Genomic DNA, 10,920 nt, shown 5'->3' with positions numbered 1-10,920 from the left:
CTAAAATTCAGCAGGGCCATGTTGAAGTTCGTGCAGAGCGATAGATTTTGACTTAATGCTCTGAGTACAATTCAAAAGAGGCAACACAAACAATAGAGAAACATGCCATGGACATAGAAAATTGACAATTTTACTTAGGACACAACATTATACATGAATGAGTATGCAATGGCATAATAGGATACAACTACAAGGATCCAATTCTATCTTAGTCAAGCACTTGCTGAAATTATTATGGGATGGGACCACCCCCAACTTGGGAATGTGTCACGTTAGACTTGTAATCAAAATTTTGAAAAGGCTCAAATGTTGTCATGTAACAGTTGTCTGCAGGAAGCAATTTTAAATCAGAATGTTCAGTTCCTCAAGATGATGACGATGCAAAAACACTAGTGGGATTTGTTTGCAAATTGCCCTTGTATTTTGTTATGCCCCCTAAAGAAAAAGAATTGTTTTTTTTTCTTTTCTTTTAGGGTGGGTCAGCTTGAGAATTTGAGGAGCACATGTGTATAACCACAACCACCTTCATTGATGTCAAAGAGCTAGACCAATCCCCATCATGTTCTGATAAGGTTGAAATTTGATTGTCCCCTTCAAAATAGAAATAAAATAGAATTTTTTTTTATAAAGGAACCTTTGTAAAAGGGGTCGGCAATGACCCTATGCTGACGGTTATTTGGCCAGGGAATAAAGCAGAACCGTCCTATTGTCCGCTTGAGGATAATAAAAGAAGCAAACAAAGCCTTAACTTTGAGCTCTTTAATTAGATTTTCATTAATATCATATTTTTATTGAACTTTGTACTATGATAAAATACACAAGTTGATAAAGTTCAAATGGTTGCCGCAGTGCTATAAAATCCCATTACATTTACACTCATAAAAAAATGATTTATTTAGTAAAAAAATTTGTGTTTGATTCTTATTGTGGATAAAATTTTCTTGAACTGACGTTAGTCATACTTTGCAAGTGACTAAGTGACTTTAACTTACGAAAAAAAAATTCACAAGCTGATAAAAGGGACAAAGGAGAGATCAAAGAATGGTAATACCAGAATTTACTTTTATATTTATTTATACACAAAGAGAACAGTTGTGGATTCCACGTCCCATAATAAGGGCTTTTCTTAGCATCCAATAAGGTGAGGCATAAGGCAGACAAGCCTAGCCTTAAAACCTTTTCCTCAATCAGAAACATATATTTTTCTCTTCTTCTGATGAATGAAATCAATTCTACAAAATCAGCAATATACAAACATATTTTCTATTTGACAATTCAGCTAATAAAAGAATGAGGTGGCTTTTGGACCTTATCTTCCTAAAATAAGCTCAATCTAACGTCACCGCCACATGCTTGATGCTGGAATGTGACTAATGGTAGGGTAAGTGAATGAAAGTGTAGCCACTCTGAGAAAGTTGATTTTCCAATTGAATTGCCTTGCCTCTTCGCCGTATTGCAGATTTTGTTGTTGCCCCCATCATTCAGAAAGTGTGTTGGTCCTGATTTCTGCAAAATAGGTACCTTTAATATAGATCATACTAGAGATACTCCATTTTGCAACTTGAAGGATTTAAAATCCCAACTTTTCGTTATTTTGATATATATATACACATGAATCACTCCACAAGAATATAATAATATTCTTGTCAAACAAAGCCACAAAGGGCTGAAGTCAGCAAATACACAAACATCCAGAAGAACAAGCTTTGAAATCCATTTGATGCTGCCTGCTTCAAAGTAAAGTTGATTTAAAAAGAAGAAAAAAAGGATAAAAGAAGATAATTAGATTGACACTGATGAGAATGCACCAACTACTAACTACCTACTTAAAAATACCAAGATAGTAGTATACTTGAAAGTATTTTGCTAAAATCCATAATTCTGAATTTGACTGTCTGTAAATTACATACAAATACAAAACCCCTTCTGAATTGTTACACTTCTCCCAATTGCCTAAATTACATTTTTTTTCTTCCTTTCTGCCATACAAGTTTTGCTATAAGCTAAATAAAAGACTGATTTTATTTTTACCTTTGTTTTAGTGGCAGAGGAGGTAAGAGAAATTGAAGTGGATGAAGTGGATGAGTCTGCAAAAGCAGCCAATCCTACATTGTAAGCCATAGTTGCATCAGGTTGAAAGAAACCATAGTTCCTTTCCGAGGTTGCTCCAGTCTTCATGTCCTCATTGAACAATGCAAAAAAGTATGCTTCCAACCTCATTCTAGGACTCAGAGGTGTCCCTTCATTTGCCATTTGCCTTCTCAGCAAATTCCTGTTGTAAGTTTGAGCATTCTGCACTGTGGCACCAACCTCATTAGGGTCTCCTTTGGATGGCCAACCAGTCTCAGAGACCCTAACCTCAATCCCACTAAAACCCAATTTAGCAATGGCAAATGAGACTGCATCCACCTGAGCATAGAGCATATTATCATAGTGTAGGTTGGTGTTGGAGTCAACCATTCCTTCATTAGGATTGAATAAAACGTAGTCCAATGGAATCCTATTAGGGTCATCCTTGTATGCAAAGTAAGGATAGGCATTGATCCAAAAGGGTGCCTTAGTGGTGGCCAAGAAGTTCAAAAATTGGGACATGATCCCTGAGATCTCACTCTTGAAACTACCAGCTGAAGGAGGGTAAGATTCCTGAAGCACCTCTAAGGAACTCGGCGTCGAAACGTGGATGTTGGAGTCTAGGCCTAGCTGAACTAGAGCATTGTGAATGTTCACCACTGCTGGCACAAGATACTGAATGAGAGTGGTGTCACCATTGGTGAATAATTCATTCCCTACTTGAATCCCTGTGATCTTTGTGTCTGGGAGGTATGGTTTGATATGGCCACTCACCCATTGAAGGGCTTGTTGGGGATCGTTTAACTGGCCTAGCATGTTGTTTTCAACCGTCACAATTACCTCAATGTTTGAGTTAGCAAAAGCAGTCAAAATCTGAGGATTGGTGTCATAAATTCTTGTTCTTGTCACCTTTAAGTTGGTCAAGAGTTCAAGGACTTTGTCTGGCGGCGGCAAATTGTTAGCTACTTGGCCATAGTTGATTCCAAATGATGCAACACGTCCAAAAAATCCAATATCTGTGGTTGCAAAAATCAGTGAAATTCGTTAGTACTTGAAAAAAGTTTCAAGGGAACCAAACTTATTCTACTTTTTTCCTTCCATATCAATGGTATCAATTTATTAGTAAAACAAAAATGCAACAAAAAAAGCATGCATAGTGAACAGAAGAAAGAAAAGAAAAGAAACAAAACAAAACAAGCAAGGCACCTGCAGAGAAAAACAATGTCAGAAGAATATAGCTGATTGCCATTCTTCGGATAAATGTTGCCATTGTGAGTTGTGAGTTGTGTCTGAGGATGGCACAATGAGATTGAAGAGTTTCAAAATGACTCAGATTATGATATGGATAATATATAGATTATTATAGTCTTATAGAGCTATCTTCAGCAAGAGAATTCCTCTATTTCCTTGTTTGAAAAATTTGGAGGCAGAACACAAGGAAACAAATGAGAGAGGATTTATGTATGGTTCCTTAGTGGTAAGGGCTTTTTATTTGGCAACGTTTATCCTTATATTTATATTGTTTTGGGGTTAGCATTGTTTTGGACAGGGTTGTCTCTTTCCAACCCACGCCAATTCCAAAGATGCTAATTCTCGTAAATGCCCTTCAAAACCTAGTCACTTTCTTCGAGTAAAAGCAAAGAGGAATTCCACAACTTGGTAAAATACTAGAGGCTGGCTAGCCATCGCCGCAGGATAAAAATACATTGAGGTTAGGTGAAATTTAGTCGACCAACTGCGATTCCGTATTACTAATCATGCTTCCGTGCATCTTCCTGAAATTAATCACCTTAAATTTAAGGCAAGTGCTGACCATTACTTTTCAAACATTGATTAAAGAATTAAAAATATATATTTTTATTGAAATATGTAAAATTATATTATTTATATGATTTTTTACATTTTTTAATGATTTCTATAATAATATTTTTTAAAATTTTTTAACTCATACCCTAATAACACTAATTAACAAAACCTTAAATTAAAACATGCTTGTCTTGAATCAATCAGTGTAAATAAGTGTCTATGTCATGTCAACTAATTATAATCAAATCACTAAAAATATATGCATACTAAATAAAATGTGTTTACCAGGTAGCCATGCTAAAGTGAATAACCTAACATCATGTTAACCCGAAAAGAATTGAATTTAAATTTCTTAAATATATAAATATGCTATTCTGAATTTATTGTAATAAATGTAATTTATTGTGCATATAATATTTTATTTAGAGGAAATTAATCTAATTAATTTAGTATTATATAAACTCTCATCCGTAGGCACACGGTTTCAATACAAAATGTTTATAATTTTTTTCTCATTTAATATGATATCTAAAGTCCGATAGATGTACTTTAAGAATCATACTTGTCCAATGAAATCATTGTCCCGGAGATAAATTTTTTTGACTAACTTTGTACATCATCGATTTATCACTCTAAGTTTCAATTTTGAGTTTTATGAATATAAAATAAATATTATTCTCTTAAAAAAAATGTAGTTAAAAAATGAGATACTACCTGAAGTAGTTCAGTTAAGTTTTCTGACAGAATCATTCACAAAATTAATAAATATTATACATATAAGGTTTTTTATATATTTTTTAGAAAAAATACAACAATTTACTTTAATTCATCATTAATGAGAGTAAAACTATCAATTTACGTACACATACATAATCCCTTCACATATCAAAGTTATATTCAAATATTAATTATTAATTTTTCCAAGAAAAAAAACAACTTTTTTTTTTTTGCTAGACGTCAAGAAAGAACAACTAAAGCTACTAAGATTATTCTTTGAGAGGAGTAAAATATATCTTCATTTATGTACGTTGTATATTTATATTCAACCACATAAATAAGTTGGCACTGAGATGCCGTGTAGCCATAGTGCTTTTGTGGAGTAGACTGGTAGGGCAGTCGGAACTGACCCTTTTTAACTTGGCAATCTTTTTCTTAAGAAAATTTAGAGCCGTGATGTGTAATGGGGGCTTTTCTTCGCAGCACTAACTCATATATACGTGTAAAACGTACTATATATTACTCGTTTTTCAGAAAACTCTTATATTTAGTTTTTAAAATTTTGACTATATTAACTTTTTATGATGTAAAAATTTTAGTTCATTATATACAAATTACGATCATATTATTTTTTTAAAATGTTATATATCAATTCTCACAAAAGATCAATATAACTATTTTTTTCAAGTATAATATATATATATATATATATATATATATATATATATATATATATATATATATAAGGAATCCATCATTAAGTTTATTAGAGACATCTTTTAGGATCCCTATTATTTTTTGGAAAAAAAGCTAGCGTCATGGATTAGTGCTTCAATTCAGACATCCATTTAGTTTTTTGGATGAAACGAGACTTATTTACATGTTATATATTAATTTATATTTGCAGTAAAAATATATATTAATTTATAAATAATTGAATTTATTGGTTTTTTTTTTCCACTAGAAGCTTGAAATATTTGTTAACCGTAATACCGTATTAAAAATGCTTGTGCAGAATCGATGCGGATGTCGGTGCTCTTCTTGTTTTGAACCTTAACAAGTAAATACCATTTTTTATATATTACTTTTATAGACAATCTATTTTTATCTTGATTTGAACTTTAGAGTTATATCTTGTTTGTATTAATGGATATTGCGAGAGTACGTAGAGAAAGAAGATACAAGAAGGAAGAAGGAAAACATGTATAATGTTATCATGTTGTTAATTTGTGTTTGTTTTTGTTAACAAACATAATCTATCTTATAGGTATATTTAAGGGAGACAATTCTTCTTTTCAAGGTCTTTTGTTCTCCTGGTAGGTTCTTTTTCATGAGTTTATGTATTAAACTTCTATTAATATCAAATATTAATAATTGAAACAAACTATAAATAAAAGAGAGATGGATTTCAATAATATTGATTCTAATGATAATTCTAATAGTATTTTGATAATAGTTCTAATAGAAATTTCTATAATAATTTTGACAATAATAACAAATAAGGATTGAAATAATAAAAGTTTTGAGAAGAAATGAAAATTTTTAAAAAAAAGTAAGATTTCCATAAAAAATGAAGATTGAAGAAAGCAAAAAAGTTTAGAGGAAAATAAAAACTGAAATTGAAATGTTGGTTGAAAACATTATCCTAACCCGTCAATTCGTAGACGTTGAGTGGATTTATAAGTGTCACGTGAACTTAAGAGGATATGAGGGTGTTACATATTCCAACTCTTACTATAATAATACAAACAAATATTTATAGACAATAATTCCTAATTACTCATAACTTTCCAAATAATTTCCAGAGTTGTCATCTTCACAACTTTTGTCTTTGATCTTTACTCTTAATGACTTGTATCTTCAATCTTTATTGTTGATATTTTCTAATGTCTTGATGCTTTCGTAATTTTCATTTATTTTATCGCTGTATAATTAGCTAAAAAATTATATTTCGGCACTTAGTCAAAATAGTCTATTAAAAGACTATTTCTCAATATTTCATCAAAAGATCATTTTTTATAATTGAAAAATGTCAATGTTAACACATCTATAAGCAGTTTTTTTAAAAAGAATTAATTCATGAGTATAAAGACTCATGAGTATAATTGATTTGTACTTCCAAAACTGAAGTCATGGTTAACTATAATGTTAATATAAGAAGAATTTTTGTTTTTTAATTTTCCTACACCAAAAGTAAAAATATATTAATTTATAAATATATTGAAAGAATGAAGTAATTTATTTTATTCCAGAAGAATGAAGCATGATATATAACAAAACCATAAAATATTCCATAAAAGAAACAATAAAATATCAAATAATGATTTTTGAAAATTAAGAAGTTCGGCAATGAAGTATTATTTTGTTGGTAAGGACCCGGATGACACCACCATTGAAAATTAAGAAGCAAGTGATGCTACTAAATGTGTTTCTCCAATTTTCTCATTGAAATAAGAATTTGTTGTTGTTATTAACCTACGGTCTTATTAACTTGAGTGTTAGCTAGAACTTAGAATTCTTGCATATCATTTAAAAAAAAAAAAATCTGAAGAGACAACAAAGAATCAGTAAATCACCTTATACCTTGGACGAGTGATGTTAGATCCTTCAAGCTATTGTTGAACAAAACATATAAAGGTAATAGTTAGTTACTTTTTAACGAACTTATGTTAAATTCTCTTTACCAATTCCGTTTGAAAGTGTTGAAATGTGAACTAATTAACGTCAAAACACAGGCTTATTTCTTTTTTCTTTTGGTCAAATGCCTTGTAATTTTGAGCAAAGGCCTAAACAAATAAGTCTCGCAATCAGAAATCAACTAGTTTTGTAAATTTCACTTCCTTATTTTTTTTTCCCCTTTCCTCCAAAGTCCTCCTGACGTGGTTTTCAAGAATAAATTCTTTTTCGATTAAATTAATGCAACGTGCGTATGTAACCACATTTGTCTAAGGAGTCAGAAAACAATATCTTACAATTAAAAAAATATCAACAGAATTCAATCATCCCCGACACTGTGCCCAGCAATAGGGGATACGATTAGATTCCAAGTCTAGGTATCAGAATATTCATGCATCGTTTGTTGTCGTTTTACTTTAATGATTCAGCAATCAACCAGATGCAACAGCATTGCAAAATTGGGGAATACATCAGTAGTTGAGTTAGATGGCAAATGGAAAAAGTTAAAACCCTCAAAGAGGAAAATCTTCTTCAACAAGTAATAATGCATAAAAATGTTACAGAATACGGGCGCTTTAGAACAGAGACAGAAAAGAATCAGAACGATGATTTATTTGGTTAGATGGATTATGGAAGGAAGGATTGAAGACAAATATGTGTTTGGATGAGCATTTGAATAAATTAATTTTGATTAAATTAATTTTTAAAAGATGTTATTTATGTTTCAATTTTTTGTTATAAAAACATGTCAGTTAGTAATACTTAATATAATTTTTTATCTAAGGTAAAATTTATTTAAAGTTATTTTGATTAAGAATTAATTCTAAACTTAAAATTAATTTTAAACGATAAATCAAACACACACGAATAATATATTTACTAAAATTTGTTCATCAAAATGTGAGAAGAAAGGTAAAGAAATATTTTGTTTTTACTTGTAAAGACCAAACAATCTCTATTTTACCACACTTTATTTATTTAGATATATGTTTGGCATTTTTTTGTGTGACCATATTATTAAACAACCCTGGATACCTCTAGGGAAACAAACGCCAATAAGATCAACCTTCAAGGCAATACAAATAAAATCATGATGAAAATCATAAACATGCAAACGAGAAGCCACACTACTTGCATGTTTAGCCATCAGATCAACAACTTCATTGGTTGAATTCTCTTAACACATGAACCCATCTAACGTTCCCTTCAGACCTGTGAATGTTGTGAATAGCCTTGACCAAATTATAACAAGAATGAAAAAGAACAACCTTTTATCAAGAGCTTAATATGTAATTTTAGTGGCACGAGTTGCTAAAAAAGGGAACCGGCTAGAGATGAGTGTTTTGTTTGTTTATTTTAAAGACCAAGTAGTCCCTTATTTTTTCCATACTTCTTTATTTATATATATTATTGTCATTTTAGAGCTATGACTAGCTCACACCAATTCGGCTCACTTTTTGGTGAGCTTAAAAAAATCCATGTAACCCAACCGATCAGGTTTGATAAGTTAAACAATTAACTTAGTTAAAATAAATAAATAAATAATGAAATAATACAAAGGTAAAAAAATAAAATTAATACAACAAATGCTTTTTTTAAAAAAAATAATTCATTATCTGTATAAGTTATGCTATTTTTTATAATTATAAATAAAAAAATTCAGTTAATCATGTGTTCATATATCCAAATTTTTGAAATTGGCCAATTTTATTTTGGGAGGAAAACTTTTTTTCAGAAATTATATCAAGCAAAAAGAATATCGTTTTGTGACCTTTAAACACAAACACTAATTATAATTACTTGTAATTTGTAACTTGTTTTGTATTTGTAAAACTAAACTTAAATATTAAGAACTTTATAATAATTCATACACATTATTTAACGAGTTATATTAGATCTCCTTAATAAGATATTCACAACATACTAAAAAAGACATAAAAAGAAGACGATTCTCACATTCACTATCTCAAACCAGCTCCTTAATCTCCACATCCATAAAAACAATAGTTATGCTTTACTATCTTCGGTAGCAATCATTTTAAAAACCAAACCCTCCTAAAATGATATATTACCCTATTTTGTAGTTGCTACACGCAAGCACTAGCACCTTGAATATCCAAGCTTAATATTTCATTCATTCGCCTCTTGTTATAAATACATCCATGCAAGAACTTTGAGTTTGCATCCCTCTTTTTTCAACCATAGTTATAGTGGCGAAGCTTGACTAAAACTTTTGGAGGAAAAATAATTAAACTTATAATATACAAATTAAACATAATATTTTTTTATATAATATAATCTCTTAGGATTCATTGTAAACTTTTAATGATATTATTATTATTATTATTATGTAAATATTAATTATTTTTATGATACCATAATATCTTTTTCTATTTATTAATAACACTGTTTAGTTTTTTCACAACTTCTATATGTTATTTGTCTGTAACTAAATAAAAAATAGAGAATTTATGTTTAAATTATTTTTGTGAAAAATCTATAAGTCCAATTAAGTTATTTAATATGAAACAATATTTGGACGACAATATCCAAAAAAATATTAAAAAATTCTATACATTTTTCAATAAATATAAGAAAATAATCATATTTGTTTCCAAATATACAGCAAAATTTGAAGGAAATTTATAAGAAAATCACAATTTATAAAACATATTACACAAAAAAAAACCTAAAACAAAAATTTGTAAGTAAGAAAAAATGGTAGGTTTAAGTTATATTATAAAAAGAAATAATTAATAAACTAGTTCTAGTATGAAAAATATTATTAGTGTTCAAAAAGGATTATTGATTTTTAAAATTAACAATAACTAGTAGTGTAAAACTCTCATTAAGATAGTTCAGGGATAAAATGGATAGTTACTGGTGTAGTGTAAAACTCTCGTTAAGATATAATAGTGATATAAGAACTATGGTATAATAACTCTTATAAATCCCACAAAGTTTGGGGGATGATCCTCCTTTTGCTCCTTAAAAGCTTTGCCTCTGCAATGATGTATAGACCTTTGTCAAATAAAGTTGTATTTCATATTTGATAAACATGAAATTTGTGCTAAACAATCCCTTCTTGAGATCACTTCCTAAGAACTTAACATCACCCCCCTCACATTTCAAATCCCATCACATAAGCTTTTTTTGTTGCAAGATCCTCTGAGTCTTCGCTTAATCAGCTCGAATTTTTCCTTCAAAAATGTTGTCTCGTAAAAATTCAAAGTAAACCAAAATAAGTTACGACTATCCTTATCTTGACAAGATTCCAAAATAATCAAACTATTTGTGCCAAGAAGGGAAATTTGCTTCTTGAGTATGGGTTCCCAAGCAACATCGAAAAGTGCTTGGTATAGGAGAATGAAGAAGAAGGGAGAAGATAGGATTTTGAATGAAAGACAAAGATTAAAAACTGTAAATGAAAGACTATAAAGTGAAAGCAATAAATCAAAGCGGTAAAGGAAAGTAGTAAATAAAAGACTATAAAAGGAAAGCAATAAAGGCTGAAGATAAAAATGTAAGATAAAAGCTTGTATTTGATTGATTGTGTGTTTTTAAAATTTGAAATACAAGGTCTATTTATAGGCTAAGAAATCATGTACATCTTGGAGTTAATGGATAATTTATAAAGTTGTGGTGGACCTT

At 29.9% G+C, this 10,920-nt stretch overlaps 1 protein-coding gene across 2 annotated transcripts; it reads right to left on the bottom strand.

Annotated features, from left to right (window-relative positions):
• Positions 1 to 1,042: 1,042 nt before the first annotated feature.
• LOC114419771 (glucan endo-1,3-beta-glucosidase 14-like) lies at positions 1,043 to 3,569 on the bottom strand. 2 transcript variants are annotated; one of them, XM_028385549.1, is made up of 3 exons: positions 3,277 to 3,569; positions 2,032 to 3,086; positions 1,043 to 1,506 (listed from the first exon to the last, which is right to left on the bottom strand). In XM_028385549.1, exons 1-3 carry the CDS (start codon positions 3,338 to 3,340, stop codon positions 1,318 to 1,320), a joined length of 1,308 nt encoding a protein of 435 aa, XP_028241350.1. In that variant the 5' UTR covers positions 3,341 to 3,569; the 3' UTR covers positions 1,043 to 1,317. The 2 variants fall into 2 exon arrangements, with proteins under 2 accessions (XP_028241350.1, XP_028241351.1); XM_028385550.1 differs by having other exon boundaries at positions 1,366 to 1,727.
• Positions 3,570 to 10,920: the final 7,351 nt, after the last annotated feature.

Source organism: Glycine soja, chromosome 7 (genome assembly GCF_004193775.1).
Source record: "Glycine soja cultivar W05 chromosome 7, ASM419377v2, whole genome shotgun sequence".
NCBI classification, from domain to species: Eukaryota; Viridiplantae; Streptophyta; class Magnoliopsida; order Fabales; family Fabaceae; genus Glycine; species Glycine soja.
This window is presented reverse-complemented; position numbering and strand designations above follow the sequence as displayed.